General features: G+C 37.0%; 1 protein-coding gene across 1 annotated transcript in view; it reads right to left on the bottom strand.

Annotated features, from left to right (window-relative positions):
- LOC122816739 overlaps positions 1 to 26,616 on the bottom strand; it is a 1,006,513-nt gene that overhangs the window by 107,956 nt on the left and 871,941 nt on the right. The window contains exons 46-48 of the mRNA XM_044089733.1: positions 26,255 to 26,373; positions 10,685 to 10,843; positions 1,068 to 1,276 (exon numbers count right to left, since the gene is read on the bottom strand). Of these exons, the coding sequence (XP_043945668.1) occupies positions 1,068 to 1,276; positions 10,685 to 10,843; positions 26,255 to 26,373 (487 nt within the window). The remainder of the gene's footprint in view (positions 1 to 1,067; positions 1,277 to 10,684; positions 10,844 to 26,254; positions 26,374 to 26,616) is intronic.

The following is a 26,616-nucleotide window of genomic DNA, read 5'->3' as shown; positions in this document are numbered from 1 at the left end:
TTTGAAATCTGTAATATACTACCCCCCAACTCACACACACAAAAAAGTGTGTGTCAGAGTGAAGCGTGTAGCAGTTTTTAAAGCTGTTGGTTGATCAGACACACGTTGATCACAGATACTATTTTTGCCTGGCCATTGTGCGAAAGCATGAAGTTTTTGACAGTTTTCAATGGTGTGAAACCCTTTACACTTATTTTTTTCTCTCTGTAACTAGAAGTGCACTGTGGTAGCTAAAGCTTCATGTACTACAAAAAATATGTCCAGGTTTCTCTGATCAAAAACAAACTATGTGCCCTTGAAAGGAATGAACTTAACTCTCCACGTGAATTTCATGACATCTATTTCTCAAAGAGATAAAAAATATGGTTATGATCAGAGACCCAGCATAATCCTCTGTTTGATACTATGCAAAAAAAGAGAAAGGCAAAATAGTACACATTACTAAAACTGAAGGCAAACTGTAGCTGTTCACCAAGTTCTTATATTACCATTTGGCGTACAGTGACCCAGTATAAACTGCCCTGTGTGGGTATTTTAGTAGGTTTTGTTTTACGAAAGCAACATTTTTACAACGTCATGACTGTCACATTCAGAATCTTAAGGTGTTCAAAAGGTGCATTATACTATTTTGGACCTGCTCCACTTCTCTGCTGTAATTTGGGGTTATTTACTGTTATTTATTTATTTATTTTTGTTTACTGGGGTAGTGCAGTGATCTCTGAAGGTTAAACCCTTTTTAATAAGATACTGTTTAATTAAGTCATTTTGGTGCAATGTGTGCGTTGTGAGGCATTGCCACTGATGCTTGTTGTAGCTGCATCTGTCTATGTTTGTGAATTCAGTTCTGTAGTTTTATAGAAGGGGAGTGGAAATAGATAGAAAACTAATTTACTCTGATGAGGAAAATATCTGCATAGCCACGTCTGCATGGTGACCACTCATTTCTGGACTGCTGTTCTGAAAATGTAGCTTCCTTATCGGACTTTGAAACTGAGACTAAATGCTATTTCTTTAAACAGAGATATTTGCTGTTATTTGTTATGAACAGTTGATGCACAGGTACTTACATGACTTGAAAAGAGTTGCATGTCATATTTGACGGTAAGTACTCAAGAGCTGCTTGATCAATACCAGCCAGAAACAGCTTTAGCCTAACTTGAAACCACAGCACGTAATCGTCATTTGAAAAAGTTGAAAATGCTTCTCTGAGTTTACAGAAGATCGTCCTCAGCATCACTTTTTGCACCTCAGTATTTGGAAGACTGTAGAGATTTATCTATAAGTAGAAAAGACCACATTTACATTGACATTAAACAATGACTTTATTAGCTGTTCTGTATGGTAAACATCACTAAATTCATACAAAAGTACCTAAAAGTCAATCTAGTATAAAGTTTTGTATAAGGAAATTTAAACTATCTGCACTATTTCATGGACAATTAGTTTTCCCACATAACTCATCCAATAAGATTTTGTACCTGTAGTATCTGCCTGTAAACTAAGCAAAGTATATGTTGTGGTATGACACTGTTCATTTATTTACTGTTTCCCTCGTTCTTCATCTGTTTTTCTCCCAAACTGTAGCATAGATGGTAGGCTACATATTGTACACATGTTATATCTTTACCCCATTTTTGCATTCACACTGAGTTTACAGAGGTAAAGGGTGTTGAGATGACTGGGGGGTGGGAGGATTCAGAGGATATGTGTCTTCTTGTTTTCTTTTTCCTCACACATTTGTTAATGGCATGGTTTCAGAAGTTTGAAGAGTTATGCATGAGTATTGAATGCCAGCCCACCCCATCCTATCCCCCATAGTACAAATGTAGTCCCTCTGAGCAGTGAATTTATTTTATAACTCCATCGAGGGCAAGCCAGAATCTAAGAAGGGCTTACCAACTTATCTCTGGAGTGAAGAATTTCCTGATGGCTACTGCTGGCCGTTCCTTCAAGATGGTCAAGGTTCGTTACTTATCGTGGGTGACTAATGCTAGAGGGCTAATTTGCATCACTATACTGCTGCCATAAATACCACAAAGTCAGCAATCATATCTGCTTTCCACAACAATACAATAACCTTTAATTAAGATATATTACAATTAGCATCATCCTGCTGTAGAAAGATTACGCTTTGTAAAAGAGACATATAATATACATGTATAACTTACATTTCATGTTATATGACATATAAACAAGCCTTTAGTATCTCCAGCCCTGAGGAAGTTGGACCACAAGTAAAAAATAATCATCTTTAAAACTGTTAACTCTACAATGATAAATAATTCTAAATTCAAGAATTTGAAATTATAAACTTGATTAAATACTATGATGAACAATCTAAGTTTACTTGCAAAGTTACCACTTCACATGGAGTTTCAACTGCTTACTTTTTCAGGTAACCCTACTCTCACATAAAAAGTGAATAGATCTAGCAGTCCACACTAGAACAAAATCTATTTAATGGGAAATTTAAAAATAAACCTCCTTGGTGCGCCAACACTACAAATAGGCTATATATAAAAAGAAGCAAAACATTTTTAAAGGCCAAAAATAAATATGTCGTTATTAAAGAATCTGTCAAAAAGATAGCAGGGACTAAAACTGACCATCAGAAAGACCAAAGCTGTACTTTGGCATTAGAAGCCAAAGATAACTTCAAATTCTTCTTTAGTTACATTTGAGAAACTGAGAAATAACACCATACAATGAGTGCAACTAATCCAGAGTAGAATTGCCCACTCTAAACCTAAACACATAGATAATATACTTGTAGACAGATTTGATGCTAACTTTACTCCAGAAACAATAAAATAAAAAACAAAAAGGGCTGGATAAGGTAGAGCCAGAACACAATCCACACAGAGTCCAACAAATGGATGTATCGAGTCCCGCTGAAGGCTCTTCAGCTGAGGTACCAGGAAGCACTAATAAATTTGATACATCCATTTGTTGGACTCTGTGTGGATTGTGTTCTGCTCTACCTTATCCAGCACATTTTGTTTTTTATTTTAACGAGTTTGGTTTATTTGTAGTGTTTACTCCAGAAACAATCAGTGAAATTCCACAATTCCTTAAGTGCCACTTATCCCTAAAATCATCATTGAGCATGTCCTGGTTGTATACTCTAAAACTAAAAGTAGCACTCCCATGAGCACAGGTAATTTATCTGCATGCCTGATTAATAATGACAGACATTCCCTCACTGAACCCCTCCTGCACTAGCTTAACTTAAGCCTCGTAGCCTCGTCGCAGAGTATGTCCCTGAGGCTTGGAAAACAGATGCAGGGGTGTCCTTGCACAAAAGGCGCCCTACCACAGACTGCATGAACTGTATGCCCATCAGCATGATTAGCTTAATTTATGAGACTGTTGAAAAATGTCACATTTGCCTTCATAAACTGTGAGATTAAAAATCTCATACAGTTGCAGACTTCCGGTTGGGGTGCCTGCTGTGTAGCACATACATCAGTGCTCCTCCACTCCAAGCTATAATTAAATATAAATTAAAGTGATTTAGTTCATCATTGGGATGCATAGAAAGCAATGGATTTGTGCCAGTAAGCAATTCTATGTTCATGTCAGGCAGAAATAAGAAAAGCTACAGGAGAATTAAGAAAAAACATATTATCGGCACCTAAAGCAATGGCTAAGATAATATTATTCTCAACTGAGAGGACCTACGCAGGAACATACATAGATTTGTGGAGAAAGTGGAATATGTGAAGTCTAGATAAAGAAGTTATATCATTTAGTATACCAGACAGAAGAGGGAAGAAACGGTTATATCTGTAACTTGGAGGGAATGAACAAAGACTTGATGGAACCATGGGAGAGGTAAGATGTCATCATCTGCTTTACATTTTTTAAAGATACAAAAACTCCACAATATTTTACGAGCGATTTCTCATATTCCACTGCTACACAGAAAATATTGGTGGCAAGACTGTAGGATCAAGCAGTATTTGGCCAAATAACAGAAATGAGGTCTAGTCAATAAAAACTTATTGTAAACTTTTCTAGATATTTAGGCAATACTATCAAAGCCTCTAGAACTTGGAAAAGGTTAGATCACACATTCACAGAGATCTGTTTAAGGTTTAATAGGGGCATATATTTCCTCCAGTCTACAGAGGTTCAATGTGACTAGCTGATAGTACTCAATGGGAAAGCTGAGATGAAGGAGACTGACGACATTTAAAATCTCGCAAGGCACCAGGGTCTAATAACCTCCCAGCATAGATATTTAAAACCCTACATGACCTATTTTTAAGGAATTCCTAGAGTGGTAAATAAGGACATTCAGTACAAGACAATACTTGCCTCTTAGTAGGATTTTGAAACCAGGTAAGGATTCAGTTACCATCCTCATATAAGCCCATTTGTGTACTAAATATTGACTGTAAGCTACTAATGCTTATTCTGTCCAGTGGAGTAGATGCCGGGCTTCCAAATTTGAGGTAGTGGGATCAATCAGGCTTTATACAAGGAAGACAAGCCTTTGATAATACCATTAAGATTATTGCTTGTAGAAGACGCTAAGAGGCAGAGATAGTTATTAGTAGTACTTAGTTTTGATGCTAAAACGGTGTTTGATAGGGTGGACTGGGACTACCTATTTTATGCTTTCAGGAGCTTTGGCTTTCCATGGGATTTTATTTTGCTAATTAGATAAATATATAAAGGTTCTAGAGTAAGAATAAAAATGGGAGGAAACTCTCTGAACCCTTTCCAATTAGCAGAAGAACATGTCAGGGATGCCCTGTGCCCATTTTGATGCTTGTACTTTATTTGGAGCCTCTTTGGTTATAACTACTGAGGGACACAGGAAAATATTGCATTATATTCAGATGATATACTAGTATGTTTAGAAGACCCTGAAACCCTGATAGAGCAACTGCTAAAATTGATTAAGGAATTTGAGGGTGCTATCTGGCTACAGAATTAATGAGGCCAAGATTTATGTGTTATTCATCAATCTATTACTAAATAATGCTTTTAGCTCAAGCCATCCTTTTCTGGAAGGACCCAATACTATGAAATAGTTAGAAATTCCTTTGCTATATCTGTGAACAATGCTCTTAAATTGGCATAAGACAAACTTTGACACTGATGCACTAATTATCTCAATACTTGGGAAATCTTTTATTGGATTTTCGTCAATGTGCACAGGCTATGCAGATGCTGATTTTTCCACAGGTGCTCTCTCTCTCTCTCTCTCTCTCTATATATATATATATATATATATACCTCAAAACATTCCACTTTTACCACAAAAAAACTTTTATAAAAGTTGGACAGGGTGCTAACTTTGTGGGCTCATCAAAAAAGCAGAATTCTGTGATATAAGTTAGCATTACATAAGGACCTCAGTGGTCTGGGGGTTATAACTGAGGTGCAATCCTTATGAACTTCTGTAATCTAAATAGAATGCATTACATGCCTGAAATGGTGTTAGAAGACTGGGGATTACATGATTTATATAGTGAAATGTTTACTCGGCAATGAGCAATAAACACAGTAGATCTAAGGTTACGACATTGTATTGCAAGAATGACAGATTTTGTAATAAATAGATTTCATTCTAGTTTCTTGGAAAACTGATTTCCAGACTATTAGATCAGCCCTAATATGGAAATCAGGTGATAAATAGCTAATGTTATGACCGTAGCAAACAGGCCGTTCTTTTGGGGACAAATCTTTGGAGATAATGGGCTGTTAAATTGGTCCACTTTCAAAAGAAACGTTAGACTACAAACTCGAGATAAAACACATTATAACAACTTAATAGTTAAGAGTTGAAAAACTAAATTAGGCCAAATAAAATCAGAGGAATGTCCTGTGCTCAAATGAAGCTGGGGGGAATTCAAACCCTTTACACTTAATTGCTAGGAATTATTAGAATTTGGTATATCAATATAACAGAGACTTTACATGGTTAAAGAAAGCTTGGAAACATGACTTGGGATTTTCAGTTTTCTTAGAAGAATAGCAAAAAGTAATTTTATGTAGTAGACATGCCACAACTACATGCATATGTTCTTTGGGTGATAGTATGTGTGTGCATACTTCTAAACAACAATGAGACTATACAGGATGTTTCCTTGCTCATTTACAGCTTGCTGGAGCTGGTGGAAGAATACAATAGAAGGCTGGCAGCACATAGTGACTAAGCTTGAGGTTGTCTGGGAAGATGTACAGAACCTTATAAATGCTCTGTGGCCCAGAGATATGAAGCTGAGAATACCTTAATTTCCTATAGTGACTTCTCCAACTAGATAAGATACAAAGGTGATCTTACAAAATGTGAGCTTAGTTATTGACAAAAATGTATTCTAAGAAATTGGAAAGCAAAACCCCTTGCTGCACTAAAATTTCTACAAGCGGAAAATAAGATCTCTAGGTGGAAAAAGAAGGAATAGATCACTAAGAAATGGCCAGCATGGAGCAGACTTTTTCAGTCTTTCCCCTAATTAGACACAGACTAGAAGTGAAACAGAGTTTATTGTTGGAGAAAATGGTAAGAAAAAGGCATCTGATTATTTGGCAGCAGAGTTAACGTTGTGTAGAAACAAGAGAACTTTTATTTTCTTACTGTGAATTGATTTTGTTAAAATAGCTTAACTGTTGACAAGTGCATCTATACAAATGTGAAGTTAAGTTAATAAATTTCCTGTGAAGGTGAAACATTGTCATCTGGTTATCTCTGAATTTGCTGGTTGGGAATAATTGTAAATGGCTGAGAAGGAATCATTACTGTATACATTTTGCCCCAATTCTGAGAATTAGGTGTATATAAAGTTAGAAAATATGCAAACAGACACCAGGAGGCTTAAGGTTTGGGGTCTATATCACTTTGATGAAATGGCAGAAGTTCGAACACCGTATGTTTGAACTTCTAACCTCAAAATACAAAACCATCGAAGGCTTAGAACAGTGATTTTTTTCCCAGGAAAAAAAATCGCTGTTCCAAGAAACACACACACAACACAAGCACACCAAAACAGCAATCCACACACATACACTTAAAATCCTACATCTAACCCTACACTAAACTGTACATACACTACTATCTATCCACTTACGTTAACCCAAACCCTAACTCTAAGGTCCATCACTATCGCACGCTCACCTGACCCACGCCCTAACCCTAACTCACCTATCCCACCCTGACCCTAAGGTCTATCACTATTGCACACCCACCTCACCCGCACCCTAACCCTAACTCACCTAACCCGCGTGCTAACCCTAAAGTCCGCACAATCACACACTTACCTGAACCTGACCCATAACTTCCACCACAGTGCTGAAAATAGCGAAGCCACAGAAACGGCCCACCGAATTCTTTCCCTGGGAAAGAGTTTGGTGTTCTGCGGCTTCGTGATAATCAGTTTTCAAACTTCACAGTTTGAACATATGGTGTTTGAACTGCTGAAGTTTCGACAAACTCATAGGAACCCTAAGGATTGTTATGTATATGTACAGTGGAAATTAATAAATTTTTTCTTTAATACAAAAAATACATACAACTAGACCCACAGTGTTTTGGTTTTGTCAGGGCAGATCATGTCTACTTAACTGGGTAAATGTCTTTGAGAGGGTTACAGTAGACAGTGGTCATTCAGTCTGCTTTGCACTACTGGATTCAGCCAAGGCCTTCAGCACTATAACTGGCATTATAAACAAGCTCAGCAAACTAAATGTATACCCTTACATGGCAAGAAGGAATGCAAACTGGCTGAAGGGGTAAACCTGAAATTTAAGGTGGCAGATGCCACTTCAATAAGTAAGAAAACCAATGGAGTACCCCCAAGGTTCAATGCTGGGACTTGTACCTTTTGGTGTACATTTTCCAGCCTACATACCACAAACCCTGATCTATGGCTCACCACAGTCACTGATGACTGCAGACCAGATGTTATCATCATTTCCCCAGTGATAAAGATATAACTCATTAAGAAATAGTCCTTATAAACCAAAAGTGTAGAGAGAAAGGGATCAAACTTAATGCAAAATAGTGCATCATGGTACCTTTGGGAAACACCCCTCATCTACAAGTTACAGTATAGCCAGTACCCGACTCCATACAGAAACAATAGTCAGAGATCTTGGTACCTGTGACAGCAATACTTGACCATTATGTTACAACAGCAGGTAGGAGCATTTTCTAAATTGATTTCCAAAGGTATATCATCTAGATCACATAATATTATTATCACTGTGTACTCTGCCCTGATTATACCTATTACTAAGTAAAAAGTCCCTTTCAGCATGTACCTAGCCTGACATATCATGGTGCTAGATAGACCAAAAAGATTCCTGATGAAAAGATTATTGGTCTAAAGCTGCCAGCTATCAAGACAGACTAGAAACCCTATCCCTAAATGCTGTATATTACAGACTCCTGCATTGACATTTCATGCCATCAAAGACCTCACCCTAATGGCTACACAAGCACCTGAATTAAAGATCTGAACCTCCACCAACACATAAAAACACAATGGAGGAATAGCATCATTACCTATCAGGTGAATCTAGTACAGATTGCCCTGCATCTTAAGGGAAGTGCCACCCTTGCCACCCCTCATAACTAATCTTGATTTTTGGATGGGTACTGACAGCTCCATCCTTGGCCTGACATGTTTTCCTCTCCTGGAAGTGGGGCATAAATCTTGAGGGTGGTATTTGGCAAGGGGAGCATAATCTTCAGATTTACCTACCTTGTAGTTCTTATGATACTATATTGGTTAAAGAGATCACTACAACACTTGTGTACAATACAGTAAACTCTCAGTTAACCGGAACTCAAGCAACCTGCAAAAAATATTGAAGAAATACAGTACAATATTCAAGTGCTACACGTTTTGTTTTCCCCCTTGCAGAAACATACTTTATGTTTTTAGAGTTTTAAAAAATGATAGGAATAAATTCCCTCTCTCCCCAAGCTGAGAAGAAGTAAACAAACAAATAGTACAGGGTACAGTATTACAAATAGCACAGGGTACAGTATTACAAATAGTACAGGGTACAGTATTACAAATAGTACAGGGTACAGTATTAGGCCTGTTTTTAATAGCAATTCTCAAGCAACCAGAAAGTACAGTTATCCGGCATCTACCAATCCACATGGGTGCTGGTTAACTGAAAGTTTAGTGTAGCTATCTGCACATTAAATACCTAACAGACATATTTAATACACTTAATAGAAGAATGCGTATGCAACAATTTTGTTTGCTTCTATTTTTTTCAACACATTTAGTGCCACAGTCTACTGCAGCTCCCTGAGTGATACCTATCCTGTAACCCTACCCTTAATCCCATTTGTGTTCTGAATACAAACTGGATGAAGGAATGAATCCACAATTTAAGGTGCCAGGTGCCAATTCAGTGAGTAAGATGCTAATTATAGGATGATGCATAGTAAAGTCCTTGCCACTTCTTCTGTTATTTTACCTTTTCTTTAATTTTAATAGATATTTTTGGCCCCCTTTATGTGTCCTCAGGGTGACTAGCAACTGCTCTTTGGGACTGCTCTAATACCTCCATTTTTATTTTAGTGTTCCATGTACTATCCCCTAGAGTTGAAACCACATTAGTGGCAGGTTAGGAAGGGAAGTGAATTAGGACAGAGTAGCCAGCAGCAATCACACATTCTGTCCTGCACACCAATCAATTGCTTTGTTTGTCCCAGATGGGCAGAGCTACTGATGTCGTAAGCATTGCCATTTGTGATATCAGTAAGCTCCCAGTCCCCTTTTAATGTTAAATGCTAATGGCAATCTGTTGTGTAATTATGACACTATCTCCATCACTAGGGGCATAGTAGCTTGAGATCAGAAACCCCTCTATCCTGCCTCGAGTGGACAAGCTGACAAAAAGCTGCTCCTTCTCACCTCCTCGGCTGGCTCAGCCAGCACTCGAGCCACTAGCTGAAGTTTGGTCATAGTCAGAGCTCTATGCCACAGAGCTGGATCCAACAATTTACTCTTTCCCTTGTTACACTGTACAGTTTCTCTGACAAATCAGTATCTTAATTCTGTACCATTTCTGCCTAGGATGGTCCTATTAGTACACAATTCCAGTCCCCCCTTCACACACACGCCACACACACGTGCGCACACACACACACACACACACACACACACACACACACACACACACACACACACACACACACACACACACACACACACACACACACACACACACACACACACATACACACACACACATGCACATGCGCACACGCACTCGCGCACATGCACACACACGAGCACGTGCACACACGCACATATATACATACAGGCAAGTCCAGGAAAGCCAGGCAGGGAGTAACACACTACAGTTATATCTAGGTAGCTGATATGACTGCAGAGTACTGTCGAGTATACAGAAGTCCCACCCCAAAGGAATTTTAAACTGAATGTTTCCATCTTTTGTCTTTAGCAAGCACTGCTGTACATACCTGCACTTCTTCCAAGCAGAATATTTCTTGCCTGTTCAATTCACTGGCATCTCAGCTCCCCTGTTATGACTTGGGCACAAATCAGGACAAATGTACCAGAACAAACTTTACATACAAATGTGATAGTGTTAAAACACAATCTCCTGCACCAAATGCTAAAAAATCAGCATGTTTATCTGTGTTTTCTTTATTTACTTATTTTTAATAAATGTAGGTACTTGCCTGGTTTGCTCGCTCATTAAATTGATCCATGAAAGCAGAAAGCTCTTCAGGGTCTACATTAGCAAGGATCTTTAGAATGCTATCTTTGTTCTGTAAGGCATCAGTTACAAAGCACATATGCGCAAGTTGCCGTGAAGACAGGATGCTGACTGCATTCATCTGTCAAAATTAGAAAGAAGCAGCCCTGCATTAAACATACATGGAAGTTTTTATACAGTTTACCTAACTATACACAGTATATTGTATGTAATGAATTGTAAAATTATACTTCTGCAAAATTTGATAATCTTTACATGAGACAAATCTATTTCACATTCTAGTAACAGAGGAAAACATTTTTGAGGACAACTACTTATAGAAATCAAGAAGTTGGTTTATTTATTTTAACAACAGGGAACTTGGTTTATTTCATAGAACAAGAGGGAGAATACAACCCAGTCCATATATTTATTTACTTAGTGGCATAAAACAGTTGGTACTTTCACTGTTGACTGAGCTGACACAACCCTTGTTGACAAATTATGCTTCTGTTGTTTGCAGATATATGTTACGTTTTGCATTTCAGTAATGTTACAATATGTTAAATATTCAAACTTTATTTCAAGATACTGAATGCTTACAGTAGCAGTAATGTCACACAAACAAGACCAAATGTAAGTCCATTTCCTAGCTGTATATTCTGCACTGTTCAACAGTGTGGACATAGTTCATATGTCACACAGGATGCAATGTGGAGCACTGAATGAAAACATGGTTGTCTTCCTCTTTCCTTATAATTTGGGACACTATATCAAGGGCATGCACCACAACGGGGGGGGGGGGGGGGTACTTAAACTTTGTTTTTATTCATGCAGGAATAAAGAAAGAATGTTATTTGCATTATGATCCATTTTCTGACTAAGAAAATAGTGTTGTATTATTACATCATTATTTTTGACTCACCTTAATGGCACAGAGAAAAGGAAACATCATTTCTGTGAATGACAGCAAACCAAATTCATGGGCATCTTTCTGATGAAGAAAATTCTACTTGAAGGATGTTCAGCAAAATAAATTTTAGGGCTTCTGCCTTCATTTCTACACAGCTGACAGTGCAAATAAGTAGCTGCTGAGACCCTTTAAATACTTTATTTCAGACAGAGGCTTTATGACGGGGCCTTTTCAAGAAAGTCTGCAAATATAGTTCATAGGCTAATCCTAGCTAATAACCTGAGGTCAAATTAAACCCTGTACTTTGTATTTATGAGGTGACTACTTTAACCATTATACCAAATCCACCCCAACTTTTTCCTCTAATTTGCTGTTCTGGGAATTTCATCTTAGAGTGAGCCACACAGAAGTCATCTGGCATTCCAAAAGAGAAAGCTTGAATGGCTCAGACGTGATCCACAGAATGATTATGGTGTGTGTGTGTGTGTGTGTGTGTGTGTGTGTGTGTGTGTGTGTGTGTGTGTGTGTGTGTGTGTGTGTGTGTGTGTGTTTGTGGTTAAGTCTAAAGATTCAGAGGTAATAGTTAAGTTGTGTGTGCAGCTGGGAACCCTCCTTGCATGATGAGGTGCTCGAGTTTTTCCCTTCAGAGAAAGTACCCTATATAATAAACATATTTTTATTCTTTTTATTAGAAGTGGGCATGCCTTGGATTTTTGAAGAAGAGCCAATTCAGGGGAGAGCCAAGGGTCTGGCTTGATCTTAGAGCTCATTAGGAGTTGAGACAGAGACAAAAATTAAAAGTGAGTAGAGCTGCAATAAGTGTGATATATATTTTGATACTTTGTAGCTTAGTGACTCCAGGAAGTCTTTTAAGCCTAGTTATATTTATAAAAGGGAGAATCAGATGTTGTACTTTGTCTTCATAAGTTAAACACCTTAAACACTATGCCAACTCCCAGTCCCTTGGTTGATGAAATCAGTAGTCACTGAACTTGAACTTCCTTCTAGTTTACTAATAGTTCAAAAATGTTATTGGAAGACTATCAAGTAAGATCTTAATTCATGTAATTCAGATATGTTATGCCGAAAGTACATGAAATTATTTACTTATTTATTTCTACTTCTTTTTGTCCCTGTGACCTAGCAATTATCATCATTTCTCAGCCATAGGACCATGCAAAAGTTCTTTGATTCACCTTCCTCATTGTCTTAATTATAACATATAATAATAATTGAATTATACCCCTTGTATAATACAGCACCACTTGTTAGAGTGTGTAAGCAATGAAACAAAACATATGAACCAATAATGACAAATTGCCCAATTCAGAACATTTCAAACATAAAAGGCCACTCAAACTTCTGTCATTACAGTCCACCAATATGTCAATATACACAATCTCTGCAGAAGTAAAAGTAATTTTAATAATTCCACATTAAAGAGATCTGAAACTAATGAAGAGGTTGTTGCTAGAAAACAACTTTATATTTCAGTGTTTTATCTACAAATTCAGTGCCTGCTGCCCTTAAAAAATAAATTTCTTACGTTACATTAAAAAATGGTAAGGTGGTATATTGCAATAGGGAATGGGTGACAAGCTGAAAAACAGGTTCTTAGTTACTAGGCATCTCATCCAAAGGAGGACATATTCAGGACTGCAGCAGCCCCAGCCCCTTAAAATACAAATCTACATGCTGTGGGAATAGAACCTACAGCCTTCTACATCAAGATACAAGTATGCTACCTACTGTGCTACTAAAACTGCTTTAAAATTCCATTTGCTAAACAAAACACTTGCACCTTTTAAGCAGACTTAGCATGAGCAGCAGTAAACTACTCCTCCCTTGAAACTCACAATTCTTTGAAAATGCACTTGAAAATAAATTTCACCTGCTAACTCTAACTAGGGCATTTCACTCACTTAGCCTCTTAGTGCAAGAAATTTGGACAAAGCCTAAAATAAATAGGGACAGATTATAAATATTGCTCTCATGAACTTATAAAATTGCTAGAATAACAGCATTTGTATTAGTATGCATTTTTCTAAAGGATATGACATCTGAAACTCAAATATCTGTCACTATTTAGCAACTTCAATCCTTTTTAGGTGGAATAAGGGGCAAAAATCTGGACATTCTGCAAAAACCTTGATAGCTGAGAGGTATGCTACCTTCCTCTGATGTGCACACACACACACACACACACACACACACACACACACACACACACACACACACACACACACACACAATCACACACACAGTAAACTGAAGTAATTGGGTAAGGGTTTGGTTGCGGCTAGGTGTCTTGTTTGGACCAAGACTTCCTTTTAGGAGCATTTTTGGCAAGATGTTCTCCACAGTGATACTGAACATGGCCGTATGATCTTGCAAGACTGCACAGAATTTAAGGAACTAAATGAAATACAATTCATAATTGCTATAATGCATTGGCATTCCTTAAATATATATAAAAGTACTGTATTAATAGAATGGGATTGGTGCATCCCACCCTATTTGTCTGCCTTTGCTCGTCCTTTGACTGACTTAAGGTGGATAGAATATTTCAATGCAATTATTTTTGTCAGCGTGTTTTCTTAACATTTTTACTTAAAGGTTAAATAAAGAAACATTTCTCCACAAAAAAAAAAAAAAATCGGAATAAACTACTTGCAAGGCTTTTACATTATAACTTGGAAGCTGGCAGTAATCATATAGATTTAGTGTAAATCACATTCAAAAAATACAAATAACAAAGACAGCAAATATGCAATATGCAAAGAGGTGAAATATTCGTAACTGGAATATGGAAACAATCAGAATGAAGTTGAAAGCTATGTAAGTGTTTGCATGTCAATAGGTCAGAAAAAATGCCTCCTAGTTGCTTAGACTGATATGGTCAGCCAGTCATTTATGAATATATTGAAAGGTATGGCTCTAGTCTCTACCAGAATCACCTCCTGGAACTTGGAAGGCCAAAAAGAGGCCATATGACAAGTTGAATTTAAGTAGTACGGGCACTCGGGCATGGCATCGCACCTTGGATGCTGCAGGGTAGTTGTTAGCCTCAGGAACTGTCTGCACCTACAGCAGTATGGGCATTGGAATAGGAATGTGAAGGGCACTAGACATTATGGGAAACCACTGGACACAGTGTCAAGTGCACCACTTTCACATTTTGGTGCCAAGCTGCCATTCAATGTACAAAAAAAATTACTTCAGATCTTCCTTCTTGTCTCCAACTCCGTGTGATCAAGCTACCTGTTCAGTTCTTCTACAAAACTATGTGTTGCTGTTGCACTACACACCAGTCTCACCACATGAGTCATGAAACTCTCATTCTTTTTTGCCATAGAAATGTTCTGGATAGCAATCAATCTGCTGTCCACATCAAAACTCTACTGCAGTCTGCAACTGTTAATGGTCGAAGATGCAGTCTGAGGAGGAACTGAGGCTCATTATATGGATCATGTAACTGTAACCTCCAATAACATCTCCTCCGAATGCAGTTTTAACAGAAGAAAAAAATATAAGTTGAAATGGAAAAATGCAAGAACTTGCTGGAAACGGCCTAGAAAAAACAGCAATCTACACATGGAAAATAAGCACTAATTATTTTCTGTATGTAGATTGCTTTTTTTTTCAGGCCATTTCCACCAAGTTTTTGTATTTGGTTCATAGTTTGCAGTGCACTTGGTTTTAGGTGTTTTTGTGAAATGGAAAAATGTACGGTTTTGCCAGTACATTTTCTGATATCAACAAATCACAGAAAACTTAAATCAGAATCCAGGGAGGTGCAAGTGCATCCCCTTGAACCTGCTTGCAGGTACCCTAGGATATTGGTATACATCAAAAGAATATCTATTCTTTCTGCTTTATTATATGGTAGTTGTGACTTATGCAGTATAGTGGTATGATTTCTGATATATTGTTTTGCATCCATACAGATGATTAATTTAAATGACTGTTGCATTACTTCCTGTATTTTGATGGCATATGCACATTTTTACAACATTTTTGAATTCTTAAAAAAGAAACAGTTGTATAAGTTTAAATGGCTGTTGCATTACTTCATGTATTTTGATGGCACATGCCATATTAGAACAACTAGGTACTGATGTACTCCTGATAAGATGGATAGCTGCATGGTTTAGAAATAGGATATGGCAAGTGTTATACTTCAATTGGATAGGTGAAATTTGAGGTTACAGTCAGGGTGTCCAACAGGGCTCTATCCTAGGCCCATACTTATTTAGATTACATATTTCAGATCTATCTTTTTCATCTGAGCTGTTCTACAGTCTGTATGCAGACGACTTGGAAACAGGTAAAGAGATTACATGTATAACAGATAAGGGATGCCTGCAAAAGAACTTGACAAAATTGACCATTTGGGCACAGGAGAGCAATACACTGATAAATACATCAAAAACTAAGTATATGGAATTTGGGAGTCATACATTGAAATGCGAATATTTAATACAGCACACAGTGATTGAAACTGTAGATTTATTTTAGGACCTGGATATATGGGTAGATCCCACTTTGACTTTTTCTTAATTATATCAACCCATTGGTTAATGATAGTTATAGAACTATATGTTGTATAAAAAGATGTATAAATTCTAGGAAATCAGAAGTGATGAAGTTATTGTTTGTTAGTTAGTTACACTAGACCCAAACTTGATTATGCAATAACAATATGGAAACCTTATGAGAAAACAAACAAGTAAAATGGAAGAGTACATCAGAGTACATCGGGGTGAGAGATTGGGCTAATGGTTAAGGTGTTTACCTTACAGACACAAGGTGCAGGGTTTGATTCTCACATGGGGTAACTGGCTAGGCTTAAAATGGCCTGAAATGGCAGGTAGCCTAGTACTAACCTATGAACTTAGAAATATACCAAGGGCATCCATTAAATGTGAAAATGTAAGTTATTATGAAGGACTAAAATATCTGAACTTGTACAGTGTCTTATACAAATTTTAACAGGAGACCTCATTCAGGCAGATAGGGCATTTAGAGACAGCTACCTCTGGGAATGCTTCTGGTTATCAAAATGTAGTACAGAATCATTAGACAACCTATGCAGAAGATTCTATAGGAATGTGGAGTGTACTATTTGGTTCTCTTAGAGAATAGCTGATGCATAGAATAGACTACCAAATTAAATTAATGGAAGCAGTTTGTTTGTGTCTTTCGGCTTTTCCCGGTTAGGGGTCGCCACAGCAGAACTCCGGTCCGCTAATGATTGGTAGTGGATTTTTACGTACCGGGTTACCAGCCCTGACACACAACCTTCAATGAAGGCACACCCCATTCACGTATGCCTCCTCACAGAAGACGCTCTAGCTGAGAATCGAACGGGACAACGTCTTGCTATGAGGCGACAATGCTACCATAGCACCACCACCGCAGTAAATTAAAGGAAGCAGTACTTGCCAAAATACCACAATAGTTGTTTCCATAATAACCATCCAGGCTGTTCTTAAAAATATGTAAAGTGCTGCTTCCTAAATTACAGGAAGCAGTACTTTACATATTTTTAAGAACAGCCTGGACAGTTATTATGGGAACAACAATTGTGGTATTTTGGCAAGTTAAAAGGCCATTATTGCCCATGATTAAATATATATATATATATATATATATATATATATATATATATATATATATATATATGAATGTATGTATCTATTTATGTATGTATGCACATTTTGACAACATTTTTTTATTCTTAGAAAAGAAAAACTTAATCGTATAACTTCTGACATTTAATTTACTCCCCAGTAGCAGTACATAACATTGATTATTTATGCATTTTGATGAGATGAAGATGTGGGGTCAGATACAGTGAACAGCACAGTATAACATTTAGAATTACCCATAATTCTAAGTGCACATGCAAGATGTCACATAGGCCTGTTTTACCTTGCAATTGCTGCCACATTAAATAGTGTATAGATGCAGATTGTCCCCAGGGTGTCTGCATTTGTCTATTAAGTTTAAATGCTTTAATATGAATGACAAACTCAGCATTGTACCTGTCAAAAAAAAAAAAATATATATATATATATATATATATATATATATATATATATGTGTGTGTGTGTGTGTGTGTGTGTGTATATATATATATATCTATCTATCTATATATATATATATATATATATATATATATATATATATATATATATATCAAGTTTGGCCAAGTATACCACTGAAAAAATTCAAGGTATATCATGGACACAAGGTATATCCTTCACCAGAAGGACAATGAGATCCATGGCCATGGCATGTGGTGTAATACATTTTCATTTTTAAAGCCTGAAAAAAAGATCTCAGTCTGATTTCTTAAATAATGTATGGTTAAATTGTTATGACAGTGACTGATAGAGCTGAACAGATCTACAGGGGCAGTAACTATTATGTTTGAAGGATATGGAATAGGAAATGGATATGATGACTTGATGATTTATGAAAAGCACAGTAAAACTGATAGAGCTGTACAGTTGATAGAGGACTATGATATTTTTGAGGAATGGATTTCAAAAACACATAAATCTCTATTGTGATCAATAACCCAATTATAACATTTTGTAATAAAGATAGTTTTGCTGTAATAGAAATTCCTTTAATTTATGAAGGCCTGTCATTCAAAATCCTAGTTGGCTTGGGTGGGAAGCAAGCCTCTTAATCTTTTAGTACAAGAAATCTAGACAAAGCCATAAATAATAAAAGGCCACAAAATAGGGACAATTGTTAGAATAGCATGTTTTGCATTAGAATGAATCTTCTGAAAGGAATGAAAATTTATCAATATTTTCTGACTTTAATCCTCACCAATTTGCCAAAGGTTGGCCAGAAAAGCAAATATTTAAGACAAACTGACTGAAAATCTAAAGCAAAAATCTGGACATTCTGTGAAAACCTGGACATTTGAGAGGTATGATAGGAAGATAATTGTGAATGGTGTGGCAAACATTTTTGATGTTGAATAATTTCAATTATTTTATGAGACTGTGACTGTAACTGCTAGTAGGCTTGTTACTAGCAGGTGCTTATATATGAAATTGAAGGTAATAGCTGTAAGAATCTTACAATTAATTTACTTGTACTCAGTTTTGGAATACAGTAATGACACTCCATGTACTAATAATAAGTATAGAAGTATCTAAAATAAATATTAGTAATTAAGGCTTAATAGAGGCAGTTCTCCTTGAGTTCACTATATGAGAAAACTACTTTTCTTGCTAGATTTTTATAAGCCGTAAAACAGGAACAGCCTTAGATTTATTTTAGCAAATATGAATTACAGTTACAAGACACAACTATGTTTTGGAGAGAATATAAATATACTTTGAGGATTTTGGGTGTAAACAAAGGAATGATAGATAAGAATCATTGTAAGAACAGCAGATTAGACAGCTGTTTAAAACTTGAGGTTCGTTATAGTAAAACTTGAAGAATACAGCAACTATTACGAATGTACTTCACAAATGGTACACTTAAGCTACTTCTTTGCAGGCCATGACTACAGTTGTATGGAGTGTGATCATAAACTCAGTTCAGAAATGTACATCATGTTATCTGGTGCTCTTTATTTTCTGTGATGACTAAAAGTAAATACTGATGAAGCTGTCTATAAACAATCAGTGGTTTTATAACTTGGGCAGTCCTGAATTCCCAATGTTACAAAGTGTGGGAAGCAAATAAAAATAGATTATTTCTTCTTTTCATTTTTTATTTGGGAAGCACTCCAGTTGCAGCAAGTGGGATAACCTCTCTCTTCAGGTTACTTTGAGAACTGAAAATTGGAAATACCTAAATGTGATTCCTGTTTGCAAATGAAATAACAGTGTGAAAATGGTTCATGTATTGCAGAGTATGTTGCAGGATGAGGAGCTCTGGAAGTATTTCAAGAAGGAGGAGGAGGAGAGAATGTTGCTGAGAGGGGATAGAGGTTCCCTTATTACTGTGTCCAGAATTACTGTGTGCTAAAGATCTGTCTGTGTTTATCTGCCATCATGAAGCTCAAGGTCCCTCTGAATGTATTAATGCGTATGCACCTGAATTTAAAAAATGAATCAAAACATGTGAAGCCATTGAGCTATATGATTCACTATTATGAGATAGAACCATAGTTGGTATCAGAAATAAATAGACAATGGGCATTTTACAGTGAGTCAGAGGTGGCATTAAATAAAGTGATTTGTGTTCAGAAAGAACTAACAGAAAAAGCAGGGTCTAAAATCAATAAATCATACAGTTAAATAAGTTATGACAGCTCTGTCAAGCATGTGGAACATGAAAAACATATTTTGGCACTGAATAAAGCAAGGAAATAAGCATGATAAAAAATAAATGAATATTCTTCAGTTAATTAAGTCTATCAAAGCTGTGAACAAAGAAATCACTTTTTCAAAATGTGGAAAATGAAAGAAAAATGTAGTTGCAAAAATTGTACATATATTTCCACCACCAGCATATATTCAAGAATAAACAACTAGTAAACTCTATTTCTTAGACAAAGATCAAATACTTTTTTGCCTAGGCTATATTATCTATTTATCTTTGCTCAAAAGAGTGTACTCAGTGTGTTTAATATCATCTCTATGAACTGTATCTTGTAAATAGTCTATCCATTGACAGTGTTCTTTTTCAGCTTGTTATAGCTGTCCAAATATTTGCAGTATGTATGTGTAGGTTTACACTGTACAAGCTGAAGCTGAAATTTTTACTTTATGTTTATGTCATTCTTCTGGATTGTAATAACTTTAACTGTAACTATATTATATCAACATGGAACTTTTCTAATGCGGGCCTCGGCTGAAAGCGGGACATTATCTCAGTTGGCATTTCCCATTAAACAAATGTCAAATAAAATAAATTGGAACAAATGCATGGAAATGCCTTGCTTGTGAGGCTAATTTGGGCTGAATTGTGTGCAGAGTAAACAGAGTGCCAGATGCTTTTGCATTGTGTAACACAATTGTCTATTCAGACATTCAAAGTTGGTGGTATGAAAAAATAAACTGAAGCCATCACTATAATCCCTGCGTCAGCTGCTTACTTATATTGCAAATAATGTAAAATCGATGTGAAAATAAGCTCACAATACAATGCTCACAAAGAATAAGAAATACAGCATTCAAATTCAGACAAATTGCATCTTTGCTTTTTGCTAATCTGTGAGGTTAGAGGCTTGATATGGTGAAATAATTCAAAGTATGGATGCACTGTTACCACAAGGATCAATAAATGAGCACACAATTTATTTGAAGAGCACAGAGTTTACTACAGACAAATGTATATTTATTGTTATCAGTAGTACATTCTCAAAGTAATAGACTCCAGTATCTTTGAGGAGCAGAAACATAAAAGCTTTGAAATACATGGAGAAAATGTGAGTTAATACTGAGCGGACTGAGATTACTGGGTTAACAAGATAATTATTGTTCTGCAACCAGATACAGAGATGATTTATATGACAGCAGAAGTGATGCCTGGCATGTCAGTAGCAAAGCACCTAACTGTGTCTGTTGTGCATTAGGGTTTTTAAGAATTTAAGCTTGACAAAAAAGTCCCAGGCAGTAAACTTTAAATTCACATGTGAGGAATAGATTTTTGACACTTCCATTTGGGTGCCATTTTGCCAACACCTGAGGTGCTTCAGAGAGCTGTTGCATAGATAATCAAAGAGCTTGATGGTGGTGTTAATATACTTGAGTATATAAGAGTATAAGATCAGACCAGAGCAAACCATATTACAAGATTGACAGAAGCAGTGAAAAGGATGAGACAGAACAACCCCAAGGTGATGTAAACTGTAAAATTCCAGTTACAGAGTTTAGATACATGGGTCATGCTTTTTAACATCTCAAAGCTCGAAAGGTGACAATGAGAAATTTAGAGTAATAGTATAAATGCTTCCTTCTGAGTATAAGCAGATTCTTATGGGATTTTTAAAAATGTATTTTATATGCTGGACATATTTTTGTCATTAAGGACATTACTGGACGGTGATGTGGAATTGCACTGGAATGTAGAACAGGTAAAGAGTTTTAAAATTGCTTATACAGTTATTAACTGAAGCACCAACATTAAAGTATTTTGCAAACATTACAAATATATGTCATCCAGCAGCCAGTATGGAAATGGTGCATGATTCTGTAAGGAGATAAATCAGTTACTTATGGGTCCATGTTCTCTACAGAATACCACAAAAAGGCATGCTTAAATAGATTAATAGCTGCTTGCTATAGTACATGGTTTCTGAAAGGTTCCATGTATATATTTATGGGATAAAATGTTGGTTGAAACAGGCTATAAGCCAGTGAAGAGCACATTTAAAAAGCTATTGTAGAAGACACTGCAAAAGAGGAATAGAATGTAGATGAGATTACAGAAGTATGCTTTAGTTGTGAAGTACAATGCAGGAAAAAAATATATATAGATAGATAGATAGATAGATAGATAGATAGATAGATAGATGTAGATATAGATATAGATATACTGAGCAGTTTGCATTTGCTTGAATAAACATATTGCTTGTAGACATTCACTGTTACTGTTCACTGTTTTTTGAGTATTTTTTCTTTTCTTTGCAACGGTGTGTCAGTGGAGTTAGAAATAAGTGTGTGTGGGGGTGCCTGAGTCAAGTAACTCTTTGTGAAGTGTTTTTTTTGTTTATGTCTGACGTAAGCTGTGACTGGTTGTGCTACCCTATTTGTAGCTGATGTAAGTCAAGCATTCATACTGGATCCATGCAGTATGTTAGTATGCAAGGAAATAAGCATGTTAACAGGAATAGAGTGAATACTCTACAATGGGATTACTTTAACGATGGTAATACAATGCTTTTAAAAATAATGCCATTGTATAACAGGGGTGCACCATGGTAGGATTTTGCATTAATTTCCATATTCACCAATGGTAGGGAGCACTTACCAAACAATGCCCTCATACTATGAGTAAAAGATACATTATTTGCATTTTTCCACAATATTTTGCAAGTGTACACTATTACCAAGAAATAAAAGCAATTGCATGTTATTTTAGCTTGCTTTTTTATTATGCTTGGTATTTTGCTTTTAAGTAATTGATATTTTCTGTGTGTGCGCATGTTTGTGTTGCACCTGTTTCTTGATTTTCAGCTTAACTAGTCTGATTTTCAAGGACAGTATTTTATCAAGTATCACAATATTTGCTAATTTGAACTATTTCTTGGTACTGAAGTCAAGAATGAGGGAGAAGGATGACATATTCATATTAACAGATTTCAGGTTAAAGGTAAGCAGCACAGATCTCTTGCATTTTGTCAACCTGAATGGAAATCTGTCACACCAGGAAAGATGTAATACACCTTTGCATGCCCCTAAATAAATATGTGACATTGTTTGTGCATGTCTTAGGTTCATAGGTAGGTACTAGGCTATTGGCCCTAGGGCCTATATAAGCCTAGCCAAAAGGTACCCTGGCTTTCGCCACCCAAGAAAATTATTTTCCTGTGCCCATGTCAAGCAGAGCCACTGAAGTGATCCCCGGGGTGAATTTCCTATCTATCTTATAAATATCATAAATTCCAATGCCTTGGATCAACTTATCCACACCCCCACCAGGGGCAGCAATATCCTAGACCTGGTTATTACCAACATGGGCAACCAGTGCTCCACACCAGAGGTCAATTCCTCATTGGTCAGATCCGACCACAAGCTAATTACCCTAGACATTCACATCCCTCCCCCACCCCCCGTTAGGGAAACCACCGTAAAACATTTCTCCAAAGCCAACTTCACACTTCTTAAGACAGAAGTGGCAAACTTCACGACACCCATGCTGACGGACAATAGAGGTATGACTGCTGAATCCTACACAAATGAACTATATAAGTGGAGTACCACAGGGTTCAGTCGTGGGTTCTCTCCTGTTTGGTATCTACTTCCCTGAAGTACAGACTAACACAGAAGGTCTTTGGCTAATGAAGTTCGCAGATGACTGCAAACTAGGAGCCATAATCGAAACTCCTAACGATGTGGACATCCTACAAAAGGGCCTCACTGAGACAGATGCCTGGTGGCAAAGCCATGGCCTCAAGCTCAATGCCAAAAAGTGCATTGTCATCCCCTTTGGTAAAAATGCTGTACCCATCAGCTACCACATAGGTGGTACTCTACTTAACACCAAAAGTGTGATAAGAGACCTTGGTACACAGGTGGACAGTAGTCTCTCCTTTGATAATCACATCACCACAGTAGTCAGGAAATCCTTCTATGTGGCACACCTCATCACAAAAGGTTTCTCATCCAGGAAAAAAGAGGTCATTGTTCCCCTCTACTCATCACTCATTAGACCCATTAGAGAGTACAATGCCCCTTTTGGTATGTACCTCACAAGACATCTACAACAACTGTGGAATACCTCACAAAGAGTATTACCGGCCTTAAACAGATGCCCTACGCAGACCATCTCAAAAAACAGCAGCTTTACTCCATTGTATATCACCTACTCAGAGCTGATCTCAGCCTAACATACAAAGTTATGTCAAACCCAGAGCTGTTGGACATGCTCCACTTAAAGAAATCCCAATCCCTCCAAGCTACACACCCTAGGGACCTAAACCTTGTCACCACAATAAACAGAACATGCTGGAGGGATAGATTCCTGTCCCAGAGACTTCCCATACTCTGAAACAAACTACCTATCTATATCAAACAAAGCTCCTCATTAGCACTCTTCAAGAAAAATCTTCATGATTGGATGGGAAATAGGAAATTCACCCCAGGGATCACCTCTGTGGCTCTGCTCGACAGGAACACAGGAAAATTATTTTCTTGGGTGGCGAAAGCCAGGGTACCTTTTTGGTTAGGCTTATATAGGCCCCAGGGCCAATAGCCTAGTACCTACCTATGAACCTATGAACCTATGGATGGGCAAAGCCAGTCTATAACCAAATGGGATAGGTCATTTCAAGCACAAAAGGGGAATCTGGTTAGGCTTAAAATGGCCACAAGGGCATCTAGCCTACTACTTACATATCAACCTATGAACCTGAATGGGGAAAGCTGTCCCTCACTTCTTGTGAAAAGGGAGGTGTCAGAACCAGAGAGGGCTTAGTCTTCCAGAGGGGGAGCAACAGATGGAGTTTTGGAGACTATGACATGAGTCACAGACAGATATTAAGGCAACTGGAAAGGCTGGGACTTAGCCTTATCAACAAATAGTGAGCTTGGTTTGTATTGAGTGACTCAGATACTTCTAAAGAAACCAAACTGAAAGTATAGATGCTGCTATGAGTTTTTATAAGAAGTTTATTTTGATTAAAACAATAGATTGTACTAGCTATAAAATGGTTAACAAAGAAAAAGCGAGACTATGGTAAGATACAGTGCTCCTAAATTCTTGAAGAAAAGTTGAATGCTTTAAAAACATAGCCTTTGTATGTTCTTTGGAAGCTAGTAAGATATGATAAAGGTGGAAAATGCATCATATTTTAAGAAAAATGTCAAATGGTGACTGAAGCTAAAAGTGGGTTTACACTGAGTTAATAATACCCCACAATTTTACATATGGTGAAGACTTTTGATGAAATTTGATTTCTGCTTACAGGAATGAGTATAAACTGCTTTTGAGCTACTTTACATCTAACAAAGTAAAATTGGAGTGTGTACTGAAGTGGAGGTAGGTGAACAGCACTCCTAAAGAAAATCAACACCAAACCAAATGTCTAGAAATGATGACCGTCAAGGCAAGATAAAAAAAGTCCAAAAGTTTTTTCTTTTTTTATTGTATACTAAGCACGTTCATTATAAAGTGTCCCCCATTATTTTTATGTTCAGATATATTATGCTAAGAGGTTAAGAGATATGTTGTTGACTGTCACCCGTCTCATCACTCAAGCAACCTATATGTTCATCATAACGTAGAGTTGGCCATGGGAGACCATCAGCCATGAAGCCATTAATGTTTCCCTTGATTTAAGTCACATCAGCAGTTCTTCCAGTGGCTGATACACACCTTGCAGTTCTAGCCCTTTGATGCAGTGTGGGCCCAGACATGCATCAGTTCTGGCTATAAACATTATGTAATGCTTGGCAATGAGTGCATGTCTGGTTCCTGCAGAAAGTCTTGCATCCTGACCTCCATTAGTGTGCCATAGTGAACTACATCACCTCTTTCCATCTGGGATGGGTGAGCATGAGCAGGTATTAGCTGTTTTATCCTGCCACCATCTGGCACCTCCAGAGATTGAGGCACTGTTTATATCTGGCCATCAGTGGTGCATTCTGGGCTTCAACCCTCTTCACCACAGAGCTGGTCTCCTAGTATCGTTAAAGTACTTAAAATTCCTACCTTACCAGACTTCAAAAGAACCATAGTAGGCTTTTGGTGATTAACCCTGTTAATTGAACACATGAGGTAAAAACAAGTACATTGCTTCCTCCAACTGCCGTAGAAATTATCTGTTTCAGGAAAGAGTTCTAGCTGTACAGTCTGGCAGAAGTAGTAATAATAACAAAATGGAGATAGCTGCATACGCATCAATGTTGTACAAAGTAATATTGATCTTATTAGGTCAGGAGAAATAACATGCGTTGCAATCCTTAGAATTTAAGTCAATTTATTTCAAATACTTACACCATCGAAGTTACCGTTAAGATCTGTGAAGTCACTGTACTCAGCAATGATCATAAAAGATTTAAAATTCTTCAGGATCCAGTCTGCACTGTCTCTGCCTGGGCAAGGGGGTCCTACAACTTTTAGGAAACAGAAACCAGTCAATATGCTGTAATTGTATACCAATATGTAAACACTTGCTTCTGGTATTCATAACCAGTATAACTCTAGCAGAGCTATAATGAAATGGACACTTGCAAAACTGAGACTCAAAACATTATAAGTTAAATGTCTAACGCATTAAAATGACAACATAAAACATCAAAACATAAAAAGGGCACACAGAATGTATTAAACTCTATAGCCCTGCATCCAAACTCCCA

Source organism: Protopterus annectens, chromosome 12.part0, assembly GCF_019279795.1.
Source record: "Protopterus annectens isolate FY-2018-M chromosome 12.part0, PAN1.0, whole genome shotgun sequence".
NCBI lineage: Eukaryota > Metazoa > Chordata > Ceratodontiformes > Protopteridae > Protopterus > Protopterus annectens.
Note: the sequence above shows the minus strand (reverse complement) of the source record. Positions and strands in the feature narration are given on the sequence as shown.